Genomic DNA, 13,697 nt, shown 5'->3' on the forward strand with positions numbered 1-13,697 from the left:
GGCTGACCCATGCATGCCTGGCTGGCAGGCCGTGTTAAGGACATTGGACTTTTCTTGAAAGAAACGGGAGTTGTTGACAAGAAGTGATAATACTTGCATTTTTAAAGGAGTCGGGGCTGCCGATCTAAACGCAGTCGGGGTGACACACGAGGGGCCCTTGCAGCTGTCCAGTGAGGGTGGCGACAGGCGAAAGGAGAGGACAGAGAGAGTCCGTGTGGGAGGGAGCTGGAGCGGCCAGGACGTGTGCGGAGGTGCCGGCGCTGCTGCCGGGGAAATGAACAGGCTGCCCTACACTCCCACCTGACTTGTGGGTCTGCAAAGACCTCCGTGTCTGAAGGCCAGCGCGTCCGACTGGGGCATGGAGTCACTTCCTGCACAGTTGCTTTTCATAAACATGGTTACACGTCATGTCAGTGAATTTAAGAAATAAAAACACAATAAAATTGTGTTTTCAGGTTCTGATACATCCTGAGTAGAAATGTACTCACTGCAACTATAATTATAACAATCTTGACAGCTTAGACTTAGTTTAGAGCACCGCAACTTGAAAGTCCTTAAATTATAACAACACATGTTTAAAGTAAGTCTTCTGTAATCATAGAATCCTTTAGATTCCTGTTTATGAGATCAGGTAACACTTGGTTCTGGTCACTTTGCTTTTCGCTGTAAGTATATTTTTAAAACCCAGTTCTATTAGTTACAGATAGACATGTGCCTTATAACTCACGAAAGGAAGAAAAGATACACGTTTCCAGTTTCTTATCGTTAGAGACTGATAATACAGGGGATTCCTGCCGTAATCAAAGCACATCCAAGCCGTGGGTCAAGCACTGTGCCTTTTGGTGTACTTTCTCTCCACCCCTCCACCTCCTCCACGGAAGTTAAGAGCATGCCGACCTGGTCTGCAGCCTCCGTGTGTCGTGGGCTGGGGCGTCAGGGAGAGACTCAGAGGCGTGCAGAAGCCTTAGACCAGCCCTGAGTCCCGCGGCCTCCCAGCCGGGCCCGAGGTCGGCCCGCGCTGCAGGTTTCAGGGGAGCAGGGAACGTGGGCAGCATCCCAGGGCCTCACCGCCTGGGGGCCTGTGTCGTGTACACGCTCGGCGTAGTACGTGGATTCAGGTGCGCAGCCAGCACTTAAACAGAGGAAGAGGGAACCCACAGTTCTCATAGGGGTGTCGACCCGGCTTCCCTCCTGGAGCTCCTGTCTGTGGCTCGGCTGTGTGTCCTCCAGACGGAGCCCTGGCGCCCCCAGCCGGCCCCCGGAGAGGGTGGAGAATGCCCGTGTGGGCTTCCTGTCCACTGAGAATTCGGGAGACCCGAGGCCCAGCGGCCAGGCCAGTGTGTGGGGATGGCCGGCCTGCCTCCCCCTGGAAGCGGCTGGAGATGCTGGGGCCCTGGTCGGAGTATCCCGGCTGGATGGTGACTAATGGGGGAATGCTGAGCCGTCACCGTGAGGACACGCGGAACTTCTCGGTCAGCAGGTCCCTGTGCCGTGATTGTTGGATGCCGTCCCTCCGCGGGGTTCAGCGTGCGGAGTGTGGTGCCCCGCCCCACGTGTGTGCTCACTTGGTGAGGGCTCTGCATGCGCCGTGTTCACTGTGCTTGCGGACATCAGAGGCGTGTGCGGGGCGACCTCTGGCTGCATGTGACTTCCCTTTCTGTGCCGACTCCAAATGTAACCGCTGCCTCAGAAGTGACGTCCTTACAAACCCCAACGACCTCTTTGCTGGGGCGTTCTCGAAGCCGGCCCTCTTGCTCCAAATTAAGCCTCTCGCCTGCTTATGAGAGAAAACACAGAATCTATTCCTTCATTCGAGGCCATTTTCCCTGGCCCTTTTCTTTTCAAACGAGGCATTACATTGAAAGTTCCCTGTGTCACTGCTAAGAGGGGGACGTGGTGACGGGCAGGAGGCGAGTGGCGTTGGTTCACAGGCTCCCGCCCGGTCACAGAGGCACAGGCTGTGTGGGTGCCGTCCCCACTCTCCCTTCCCTGAGTGACCCTGCATAAGGCCCTCGCCTTCCCTAGGCCTTGACCTCCACTGAAACATCAGCAGGTGGGCCCGGATGACCCTAAGGCCGCCTCCATCTCGAATATGCTGTGTTTAAAACAAGCATTTGTTGAGCACTTGTTGTATGCACACATGGCGTTGTGCTGGGGGGTGTGTGGGGGGGGTGGGCGGTCCACGAGCCTGCCCTGGAGAAGTTAGAAATTCTGTCTCAGGGTTGGATGATGGGGGGAGCCCCTGGGTGGGGAGCGGGGGCAGCTCACGCACTGGCCTCCCAGGCGGTCACCCTCGTACCCCTGCCGGTCAGGTTTACAGTAGCCGCACCCCTGACACAGGGCCCGTTCGTCCCTGTCTATCTTCTAGGGCAGCAGACTTCTCCTCCAAAGGGCTTGATTGTGAAGTCTGTCTCAGAGATGCTGCCCTGCAGTTGCAGCAGGAGTGGGCCTTGTCACTGTAAATCATGGGGCGTGGCTATGTTCTGATAAAACTTTATTTATAAAGACAGTTTGCCGACCACGTTCTAGAATTGTTTCCAAGGTTAACACCCTGTTTTAAACTCTAGAAATGGTTGCCTCCGTAGTGGGGTCTGTGGACCTGGCTGGACACGGACCCAGCTCAGCATCGATACCACCTTCAATTTCTCGCCTGCGACCTGGCTGAGGCCCCGTGATGACGGGGCTTGTTTTACAGGAAGCGCATTGAGAGCTCTCCCGGGAGTCCCGCTGACTGCCAGGGAGTCCCGGGCCGCAGAGCCGGGCTGACGCTGGCCACCCCTGCTCCCGGGACAAACTCCTGTGCAAACAGAGGCTCTTTGATGGAGGTTGGCCCAGCAAAGCCAGCTTTGCCCATTTTTGGGGACATCCACAGGCCCTCGCCTTGTTCTCCCCTGAGCCTGTTCAGAATGTGCTCGGAGGAAGGAATTCCGTCTGGCCGCCATGTCCCGGGGTTGGTTGGCAGAGGGCTCTGAGGGGCTGCCCAGGGCAACAGGGCAAGTTGGGAGTTGCCTTCCCGGAAACCCTCCTTGCAGGAATGAGCCAGGATCCCTGGAACTCAAAAATGGCTGGCCCAGAACAGCAGCACCTTACGTCCTTTCTGGGTGTAACTAAGTAACTAAAGTTTCGAAGGAGTGTGGTTCGCCCCCAGCACGCCAGGGAAGGGGGCGGTCGCCCTGGGAGCTGTTTCAGCAGCCGCTGGCCCTGTCGTTCGCAGGGAGGGGCGACATCCAGCCTCAGTTGGACAGCGCGCTCCAGGATGTCAACGACAAGTACCTCCTGTTGGAGGAGACCGAGAAGCAGGCGGTCCGCAAGGCGCTGATCGAAGAGCGCGGCCGGTTCTGCACCTTCATCTCGATGCTGCGGCCAGTGATCGTAAGTTCGTGGGAAGTTCCAGGAGGCCCAGAGCGCCATTGGGAGGAGACTCCCTCCTTTTTATCTAGCCGCCATGCTCGAGTCATGGGCACCTGCTGTGGGTCGGGAATCCTGATAGGAGAGACCAGGACTTCTGTGCACGCTCCTGCTGGCCGCACAGCCCACGGCTCTTCTGTTCTTAGCACCAGTTGCTGTGCTTACCTTTTCTCCCCCAGTCAAGAAAGCCTGGCAGAGTGGTTCTCAAAGTGTGTTCCCCAGGCCAGCAGCGTCATCTGGGAACTGGTTTGAAATGCACATCCTCAAGCCCAGCTCTGGGGGTGGGGACCCAGTCCCCTGTGCTTTAAACAAGCTCCCAGGGGGTTGGGTGGCCCACTGGCCAAGCTGAATACCAAGGAGTGGCCGTGAGATGAATATGGGAAGAGCCTCAACAAGTCAAATAGGCTTGATTTTTCTTTTTATAAAATATATTTTTATTGATAAGAGAGAAAGAGGAAGGGAGAGGGAGAGAGAGAAACAATGATGGGAGCAGCATCAATCAGCTGCTTCCTATGCACCCCCTCCTGGGGATTGAGCCCACAACCCGGGCATGTACCCCGACTGGGAATCAAACAGGTGACCTTTGGGTGCATGGGATAATGCCCAACCCACTGGGAAACACTGGCCAGGGCAACATAGGCTCATTTTAAATAAGTTGGAGGGCCGGCTGCAGACCTGTGGGAAGACAGGCAGCCCATCCAGCAGCCTGCAGCCCAGACCCTGCGAGGCGGACTGCGGCTTCGCTTTGGCCTGGTGCACCCCTGTCCGCGGCACGCAGGCCACTCCGACGATGGCAGATCTCCTCTTCCCAGAAGAAAGGCTGGTAGTGCCTTCAGCAAATGTCCCAGTCCCAGGGGCCTTTCCTGAAAAGTCGAAAGGGTCAGCCAGTGACCCTAATAAAGGTGGTCGGGCCGGGACGATGAAGTAAGCCCCCACCCCCCTTGTTAATAACGCGCTGCGCACCCTGCCTGCAGGAGGAAGAAATCTCCATGCTGGGGGAGATAACGCACCTGCAGACCATCTCCGAAGACCTGAAGAGCCTGACCATGGACCCCCACAAGCTGCCCTCCTCCAGTGAGCAGGTAGGCATGCTGCCAGGCGCTCGGGGAGCAACCCAGGGAGAGGCGCTTCTAGGTCCTGAGGGTCCCGGGGACAGGATCCCACCAAATCACATCCACGCTTCACAGTGAGGTGCACAGTGCCCATCCCATCCCTGCCAGCCGTGCAGAGCCCCTGTGTGTGCTCGGGGACGGGGCCTCCTCGGCTCATCTCCCCAGGGTCCCCCCTTACAGAGGACACTCGCGCTGGGAACAGTCCCTGAGCCACGCTCACCCAGCTCATTTGTGGCAGGACTGAGATTTGAACCAAGCAGTCAGTTTCCAGAGCCTGTGCTCGTTAAAAAACATATTTCTATTGATTTCAGAGAGGAAGGGAGAGGGAGAGAGAAAAACATCAATGAGAGCGAGAATCATTGATTGGATGCCTCCTGCACGCCCCACACTGGGGATCGAGCCCACAACCCGGGCACGTGCCCTGACCGGGAATCGAACCCTGATCTCCTGGTTCATAGGTCGACCCTCAATCACCGAGCCACACCGGATGGGCCAGAGCCTGTGCTCTTAGCCTCTGTGTCCATCTACCCTCTAGAAATACACTCCTGACGTGGGTGTATCTTGGCCGTCATTTGAACCATTCTAATGAGGGTCTCTCTTATGAGAAAGATGACTATTTTTGGTGCTCATTAATTGGTTCATGTGACATTCACACTGTATCAGGTGGGAAGAGACATACTGGGAAACAGCTGATGAATCACATCGTGGCTTTTGGCCTTTGCATCAAATTCTTGTCACCCCTTCAGAGAGCCAGCTCAGAAGGCAAATTGAGAGCTTTTATTTTCCATTCTATGAAATTTCTCTTATGAGACCTCAGCATGCATTCTCTCTCAGTACATAGACATTTATAGAGCACCTACTGTATGAACAAAAGGAGACCTTACACTCAAGTAGCTATCAAGTGGGGGAGACAGACGTAGAAGTAACTGTGAAAGAATTGGTTTGCTCTTGATTATGTCACGTTTATAATAGCGAATCCTGGGCCAATAGGGCACAAGTGACCGCTGACGCTCTAATGGAGAAACCAACAGATCCTGAAACCGTATGGTCTTGGTGGTGCTTTAGGACGAAAACCCTGCCAGTTCTGGCCATGGGTGTAAATGGCTCTTGTACAGTGTTGATCTGTCACCGTACATCTCCCTCCCTCTCTTTTTTACCGATATTTCAGCCCCCCAACATTCATTACATTTTTGCTTGTCTCAGAAAACGGATTATGACATTAATGGATTAGTAGCGTATAATCCCCACCCCTCGATGGTGGCAGCATTTGGATGTTACGGTTTTAAGATGTGACGGATAAGGTTTCCCTTCTCCGCACCTCGCTTACCCGCCTGGCTCTGTCCCCGTAGGTGATCTTGGACCTGAAAGGCTCTGACTACAGTTGGTCGTACCAGACGCCGCCCTCGTCCCCCAGCACCACCATGTCCCGCAAGTCAAGTGTCTGCAGGTAAGAGAAGCCAGGCTCCGCCCTGCTCTGAGGACAGTTCTTCTTCTTTTTCTTATTCTTTTAAATATTTTTTAAAAATACATTTTTATTGACTTCAGAGAGGAAGGGAGAAGGAGAGAGAATCATTGATTGGCTGCTTCCTGCATGCCCCACACTGGGGACTAAGCCCACAACCCGGGCATGTGCCCTGACCAGGAATCTGTGACTTCCTGGTTCAAAGACTGATGCTCAGCCACTGAGCCACGCCGGCTGGTTTACTGTGTTCGTTTCCGGAGACAACCATGACACACTGATGTCCAGGATGAGCCGCTGGAGGGCGTTGCATGGCTTCCCCGTCAGCCCCCCCACCCCCCAACCCCCCACCCCCGCCTGGCCAATGGGAGTGGAAAGCCAGCCTCATGAGCATTACCCCCAGCAGCCTTCTCCCAGCATGCCCCAGTGTTTCTGTCGGGACTGTCGCACCAAGTAATCGTAGCGTGGAACAGTCGCGGTGCCTGGCCGCCTTCTTAGCGTCACAGTTGGACAGGAAACTTTCAGGGTTCGGAGCAGGAACCACACTTTCGAATCCCAGGCTGGGCTGCTCATTTCATCCCTTCAGCTGCTTCTAGGGCTGCCCTGTGGGTGTCAGCTCTACTTGCTCGGACCGGGGACTGTTCAGCGTTCTGGTTTTCATGCTCTGAGTTGGTGCACAGACAGTAGAGCACTTTTCTTAGACTGGAAATGGAATGCGGACAGAACACCCAGAGGGTGTGTGTGATTTCTCGACATCCTGTTTACTGTTTATTCTCAGAAGCAAAGGGCTTAGTGTGGATTGTCTTCAGTCGCTGAAAGCTGCCTGCGTCTTGCCAGAGGGACTGTTAACAACAGGCCCACAGATATTTTAACAGAGAGATGCCCATGATCAGGGTAGAGCCATTCGTTAAAGCACCAGCTTTGTTAATGCAGCCCTGACACACACACTGAGGATAAGATCACCCTGAGATGCCCGTTGGCGCCTGCACCGCCAGAGCAGCGTTGGCTGGATGACCTTGGTCTCTCGGGCCCAGGTGGCCCAGCCAAGGATCACACTCGCACATTCCATCCACGTCACACTGACGCCTTCCTGGTGTAGCTACGGGGCCCAGATAAGATCAGCCTCCCCTCTCCTGCCATGGGCACCAGGTCCCCTAGCTCTGCTGGTCAAGGACCTGGCAGAATTGGGCAGGACCTGGCTTTGCAGAATCACAGGCCTCCATGCCCAGACGCCTCATCACACCATCTATCAGAGACCCGAGTCTCAGCAGCTCGCTTTTCCCGTGGCTCACGAGAAAAAGGACTTGTTTACGAGCCTAATGAAGTGGCGCTTTGGAAACACACCTTACGGCTTGTGCTGCTGCTCCTGCTCCGAGGCAGAGCCGACGACATTATGTTGTCCCCCCTTCCCTGCCCCCTCTCGTTTCCTGGCCCCTCCTCTCACCCCCCGCCCCTCTGCTTGGCCCCACAGCAGCCTGAACAGCGTGAACAGCAGCGACTCGCGCTCCAGCGGCTCGCACTCGCACTCGCCCAGCTCCCACTACCGCTGCCGCAGCTCCAACCTGGCCCAGCAGGCGCCTGTGCGGCTGTCCAGCGTGTCCTCGCACGACTCGGGCTTCATATCCCAGGACGCCTTCCAGTCCAAGTCACCGTCCCCCATGCCGCCCGAGGCCCCCACCCAGGTAAGGGTGCCCTCAGCTCGGGGAGCAGCTGCCACACCTGGCACCCAGACCACCATCGATGGCTAGAGCCCTTGGCTTGGACAGGCCTCTGTCTGTAGACGCGAGAAAACGGGTTGAACGTCTCATCTTTACATGTGTTGTTCCCCCAAAGGGAGGCAGACTAGAAGGTGGGCTGGCAGCCGATGTTCATGGTGAGGTGGTTGAATCACACTTTGGTTTGGGGAGTTCCCACACCTGAGCGCATAGACTTCAGAGAGGGTTGCCCCCCCCCCCCCCCCCCGCCCCCCCGGCATCCCTGTGAGGGCCCGCTTAGCGTGGTGCTGTAGCTGACGGGCATTGCACAGTGGGCCCCCCCCCCCCCCATCTCTGTCCTCTGAGACTCTGCCATGGGGCAGTGCCCGGAACCCTGTCACTCTTGGGCTCCGTTTACCGGTTTATGTTGAGAATGAGAATGGCTCAGCGCAGCCCTCGCAGCACAGCCTGTTGGCACTTTGCTCTGGGAGAAGGGAGGTGTCAGAGCTCTCCCACCTCAGCGGGCTACGCAGGCCAGCCCCAGCCCAGCCAGGGGTCCCGCCGGAGCAGCGGGCAGGAGCTGGGCAGGCATCGCCACACCCACCTGCCCCCCCGCCCCCTCCTCCTGGTGCCCGTGTCTGGCCTCACACTTAGTAGGCAGCACGACACCAGGAGTGGGAGGGCCCAGTGCCCACCGCGCCATCGGCTGGGCATGGTGGGTTCGGCCCGACCTGTCCATTTTGAGCTGACCCATACGCAGCCTTTGGTCCAAGACCCTGTGGACTCAGGACATCACATGCTTGTCTTGTTTACCCAAGTTCCCGATTGCCCGACAGTCACTGGCCATCTCGGCGTGCCAGGCCGCCCTGCACGGGTTTGCTGCATGGTCCTTCCAGCAACCACGTCGGCTGCTATGACCCCCGTTTTGTGGAAACGGAGGCTCGGGGCTGTGGGTGACCCGCCCGATCGCAGTTACTGACCTGCAGGTTACGGACCTGAGACCTGGGAAGAGGCTTCTACCGCCTGCTCCACCTCAGCCTTGGGGCGCCCCCGGGAGGGTGCGTGGGGGGCCCTTGGTGAGGAGGAAGCTGCTGCGGTGTGTGGGGACTGCCTGCCTGTCTGACATGGTGACCCCAGCCCCTGGCTCCTCGCTCCCTGGGCAGGTAGTTTCCTGCTGTCCCAGGAGACCCGGCCTGTCTTCCTGGGAGAGAGACTCGGTTTCAAACAAACGCTCTGGGCCGAGAGCTGCGGCTCCAAGTTCTCGTGTGCTTGTCGGACTGGGTGGGGGCCTGGTTGCGAAGGTGTCCCCAGCCGTCCTCCACGTGTCACCCACGCAGAGCTGAACGACGGGAAGGAAAGCAGGAGTTCGCAATTCCTCCAAGGCTCTTCGCTGTGCTGCTTAATTCTTTGTGTTTTTAATCAACTGACAAACTAACCTCATCTTGCGCACTGACACCCGTTTCTAAAGGAGGGGGGGCGGGTGCTGCAGCCTCCCTGTCTGAGACCGAGTGTGGGGCGCAGCGGCGCTCGGGGAGGCAGAGGTGGCGTGTGGGACTCACTTAAACCTCAGAGCTGGTGCCCGAGGTATGGGGTTCGGCAGCTTTAGGGCCTTTCCTCAGGGTGCTGCAGAATTTACTAGAAAAATCTATTTTTCAAAAAAGGCTCTACTGCTACTTACCATTATAAGGAAATGGCACAGATCACAGGCCAGAGGCTGCATGTCCTGAGGGCAGTAATACTGTCCTCCTTTGGGGAGGGAGGGAGGAGCACAGCCCAGCCCCCCACCCCGCCCCCCGCCCCGGCAGACACAAATGCCGAGTGAGAGAAAGCGTTCAGAGTTCTCGCACTTTCCTCAGCTCTGCTCTGTAAGTGTGCCTTCACCCGTGCGCCCAGGAGTGGGCCCGTGCTGGTGGAGAGGGTCTGGTCCTAGGGCCGCTGAGGCTATCAAAGCAAGAGGTTCTTTAGAAAAAATGAGAAATCAAAAGCAGCATGACCTGCAGCCCTGGGGTTCGCTGGCCTTGTCCAAGCTGCACACGCTGGAGTCAGAGGAACCAAGATAGACAGTCCTGGAGCGTCCCCATGGTGACTGACTCTCTCTACACCTGGCTAAGCACTATGCATAGACACACAGGTATAAACCCTCGCTTTGTCTCATCTGTTAGATATTACTGATCCCCATTCTAAGGATGAAAACAGGTTTAGAAAGATTAAGCCCATGATTCCTTGACTGACAAGTGGCAGAAATGTCACTTAAATCCAAACCTTCAGACTCCGGCCCCGACTGCTCACCCGAAATGGAGCTCGGGGAGTGGCTTCGGCTGCACGGAGCCCCCTGCACGTCGGGGTGTCTCCGGGTCCCCTGCCTTTGCAGGAGGGGAACGCTACTGCTCTGTCCCTGTGCAGGAACCTTTCCTTGGCCGGTGGGAGGGGTGACAGAAACACGAGTCCTGCCTCCTAGACAGTGAATACAGGAGCACTTCTGTGAGAGTAGTAGACCCCAGTGGGGCTGGGCTCGCTGGCTTATTTATTTGTGTTTGTATTGATTTCCTTTAACCCTTTGAGTGCCAACCAGTATCCTAGGAACTATGCTAAAATTGCCAAGGCATTTTGAGTTAAGGTTTTTAATTTTTTTCCCCACATAAAGAGTGAACTACTAGCATCTAATAGTGACACTGCAGGAGGAGCGCGATCGTGCTCCCCAGAGGGGCAGAGAGAGAGAGAGAAAAACATCAATAATGAGAATCGATTGGCTGCCTCCTGCACGCCCCCTACTGGGGATCAAGCCTGAAACCCAGGCATATGTGCCCTGACGGGAAATCAAACCATGACCTCCTGGTTCACAGTTCAACAATAAACCACTGAGGCACCCTGGCGGGGCAGGGCGGGGCTTATTTAAGCAAATGGCATGAGCCAGAGAGGGCAGCTAACAATGAAAAAACCTAAAGCAGATACCTGGATGGGCTCAGTGCACTCCCAGGGGACCCAGTGCACATGGAGGAGACAGTCGTTGTCCCTCATCCATTTAGCGATTCGAGCACCTGCCATGTGCCAGTTCAGGACTAGACACGCAAGTCGGGGTTCAGGGCGCTTACAGTCTGCGGTCCGGACCTTGCTGGGTCTCACGCTTCTCAAGGGCTCGACGGCCTGTGGGTGCAGCTGGGGAAGGAATAACCCTAACGCTCTGCTCTCTCATCCTTCCTTTCCTGTGTGTATGTGTCTGTCTCTCTCTCTGCGTGCTTTCCCCCACCCCCATCTGTTTTATTTTTACTCACCGTTACTTTTTGGTGGCGTGTGGCCTGGATTCTGTGGGTCCCCTCGTGTGGTCCCTCCCCGGCTGCAGAACTCGTCCAGCTCGGCCTCCTCGGAAGCCTCCGAAACCTGCCAGTCAGTCAGCGAGTGCAGCTCGCCCACCTCGGTCAGCTCAGGCTCCACCATGGGCGCCTGGGCCTCCACAGAGAAGGTGACCGACCGGGGTCCGCCACCACGGCCCCCCCTCGCCCCCCTCCACCCCCCTGCCCGCTGCTCATGCCACAGGCACAGGAACCTGGACACTCAGAATCGACACCGAGAGCTTGGGGACCGGATGAGGCTGAGGGCTTTCTCCTGAGGGTGTCTGGCTCCTAAACAAGGACCGTGCGGCTGTCCCGAGGGCGAGTCGGGCTATGGGGAACGCGGAGGTGTGAAGGCTTCATCCCAGAGCGCGTGTGCTCATCCCCCTCTCCAGCATCCACCCCGCCTGTCCGACCTCCCGGCCGCCTCCCCGCTGGGCGTGACATTTCACCGCGTCAGAGGCCATGTGCTTTCCTGCCTTTTAGTTCGCAAACCACCCCCTACTCACCCCGACCTGGCATCTGCTTCCAAACAGTGTGATGATGTCAGAAACCTACAATGAACAGGTTCAGTGGAAGACACTGTAGGGTTTGTAAGTTTGCCAATGAGATGAGCACTACGAAGGGATGTTGTGTGAGTTAAATACTCAGAAACCATTGAGAGCGCCACAGAAGGACACGGTCAGTTCCCCACTGTCCTCAGATAGCGGGGCAGTATTTCCTCCACCGAACACGGCTCGGTGTCGAGGAAACGGACGTGCGCTCTGCACCTGCTCCTCCCTGCGTCCTGGCTCACCATGAGCGCCAGGCCCGTGTTTGTCAATAGAAGTCCAGGGCTTCCTCTCATCGAATGTCAATGCCATCTTGTATCTCCACACTCATCCTATTATATTAATTTTTTTTCCTCCCCCCCTTTTTTTGTTTCGTTTTCAGTTGTCTAACGGGTTTACTCACTATAGTTTATCAAGTGAGTCCCATGTGGGGCCCGTGGGGGCGAGCCTTTTCCCTCATTGCCCGCCTGCCTCCCGCCTGCTCCCTCGGGTCACCTCTGTCCACCTTCCAGACTACAATCATTATTACACCATTGGGCCCGGCATGTTCCCGTCATCTCAGATCCCTAGCTGGAAGGTTTGTGTCTCTCCTCCCTCCTCCCCTCTCTCCCCTCCTTTCCTCTCTCATGGCTTCTGTGCTCACCTCCTCCTGTCCCCCCAACCTCACCCTGATTACCCCTCTCCCCCTTCCTTTCACACTCTGCCTTCTTCCCCATAACGCCTCTCCCCAAGGCCATTCCCACCGGGAGAGCCAGAGAGCGGCAGGCAGCTTGGAGTTAGACAAATCCACCAGGAGCTGAGATTGGAGAGGCTCCTGTTACTAAACATGAGTTAACCCCATTGGGTAGTAGACACAGCTGTGACCTGCAGAGGCGTCAGTTCCAAGTCCCAAGTCCCAGTTCGGCCTCCGGGGCCGCCTAAGAGCCCGTTATCGGCCGGGAGGGTCCCCCATGGCCACGTTCCCCCGAGGCCCTTACTGGACATGGTAATAACACCGTCAAAGTGCACACGGACTTGATTCTTAGTCTCCACTGTTTATATTAAAACGTGTGCTTCAGTGTAAAAGCAAAAGTGCAGCGGATGCCCCAGGGTGTTCTGCTTTATTTTGAGAGGAGGTCCCTAATTTTGAGCAGGTCTTCACCCCTCACACGTGGTGTGGACCCCTCAGACTCCTAACCTCCCAGCTGATCCTGGGGGCCTTCCTTCCCCTGTGAGGGCCGCAGGACACATCCTGAAGTGCCTTTTGGGGCCCAGCTTTCCTAGTGGAGGGTCAGCCTTCCCGGGAGTGGCTGCCGTTCCCTCAGCGCCCCCTGGTGGCCACTCCACTCAAGCACAGTCATTGGGGACTGGACTGGTCCCTGGCTGGTAGCTGTAGTGGAGTCTCCCTCAGGCCACTTGTCCGATTGTTGAGGATTTTTCATCTTTGAGCAGATGTGAGGAAACGGGAGGTGACCAGGGGGTCCCCGAAGGGTGTTCCACTCCCTTTAGAGCCAGGGGAGGGAATAGAAGGGGCCTGCTGACCTGTCCCAGTCTGAGCTTCCCCCAAGGGGACCAGATGCCTTCTGTGGGCAGCTGTCTGGAAGGTCCGCAGCCCTCACCCGGCAGCGAGGCCCTGGTACCTGACCACACTGTTCTGCGTAGGACTGGGCCAAGCCAGGGCCTTATGACCAGCCTCTGGTGAACACCCTACAGCGCCGCAAAGAGAAGCGGGAGCAGGACCCCAGCGGAGGAGGACCCGCCGCCGCGGGTGGCCCGTCTGCAGCTGCCGAGGAGGCTCAGAGACCACGGAGCATGACCGTATCCGCTGCCACCAGGGTGAGGCTTCTGTTCTCTATCGCTGGGTGGGCCCCTCTAGACCGGCCTGGGGGCCAGATGTGGACAGCATTGGGGACCTTGCAGCTGAGGGAGCTGAGCCGCTCCCCTTCCCTGCTCTCCAGTTTTCATGAGGCTCCCAGGGAAAAGCCTGTGTGGGGATCAGACTTGTCGAAATCTCTAGAGCCTGGGTAGGGCCCAAGCAAGTTCCTGTCCCTGGGCCCACAGACAGGTGGTGTTCCCAGGAGCAGACGAGGACTGACACCTGGTCCCCACTCGGAGGGGGTACGGAAGGGCCCTGGGGACAGCAGGCAGGGGAGTCACGGCCCTGT

At 57.0% G+C, this 13,697-nt stretch overlaps 1 protein-coding gene across 8 annotated transcripts in view; it reads left to right on the forward strand.

Moving 5' to 3' along the window:
• Positions 1-13,697, forward strand: part of MTSS1 (MTSS I-BAR domain containing 1) — a 140,219-nt gene that overhangs the window by 122,194 nt on the left and 4,328 nt on the right. For 2 of the 8 annotated variants that reach the window (XM_070392309.1, XM_070392312.1), the window contains exons 7-12: positions 3,215-3,372; positions 4,383-4,490; positions 5,870-5,967; positions 7,451-7,661; positions 11,014-11,133; positions 13,195-13,368. In XM_070392309.1, the coding sequence (XP_070248410.1) occupies positions 3,215-3,372; positions 4,383-4,490; positions 5,870-5,967; positions 7,451-7,661; positions 11,014-11,133; positions 13,195-13,368 (869 nt within the window). Of the gene's footprint in view, positions 1-3,214; positions 3,373-4,382; positions 4,491-5,869; positions 5,968-7,450; positions 7,662-11,013; positions 11,134-11,935; positions 12,131-13,194; positions 13,369-13,697 lie in introns of all 8 variants that reach the window. The other 6 variants (XM_070392305.1, XM_070392308.1, XM_070392306.1 and 3 more) reach the window with 4 other exon arrangements.

Source organism: Myotis yumanensis, unplaced genomic scaffold (assembly GCF_028538775.1).
Source record: "Myotis yumanensis isolate MYYU_CA2020_CCGP unplaced genomic scaffold, mMyoYum1.0.hap1 SCAF_15, whole genome shotgun sequence".
Taxonomy (NCBI): domain Eukaryota; kingdom Metazoa; phylum Chordata; class Mammalia; order Chiroptera; family Vespertilionidae; genus Myotis; species Myotis yumanensis.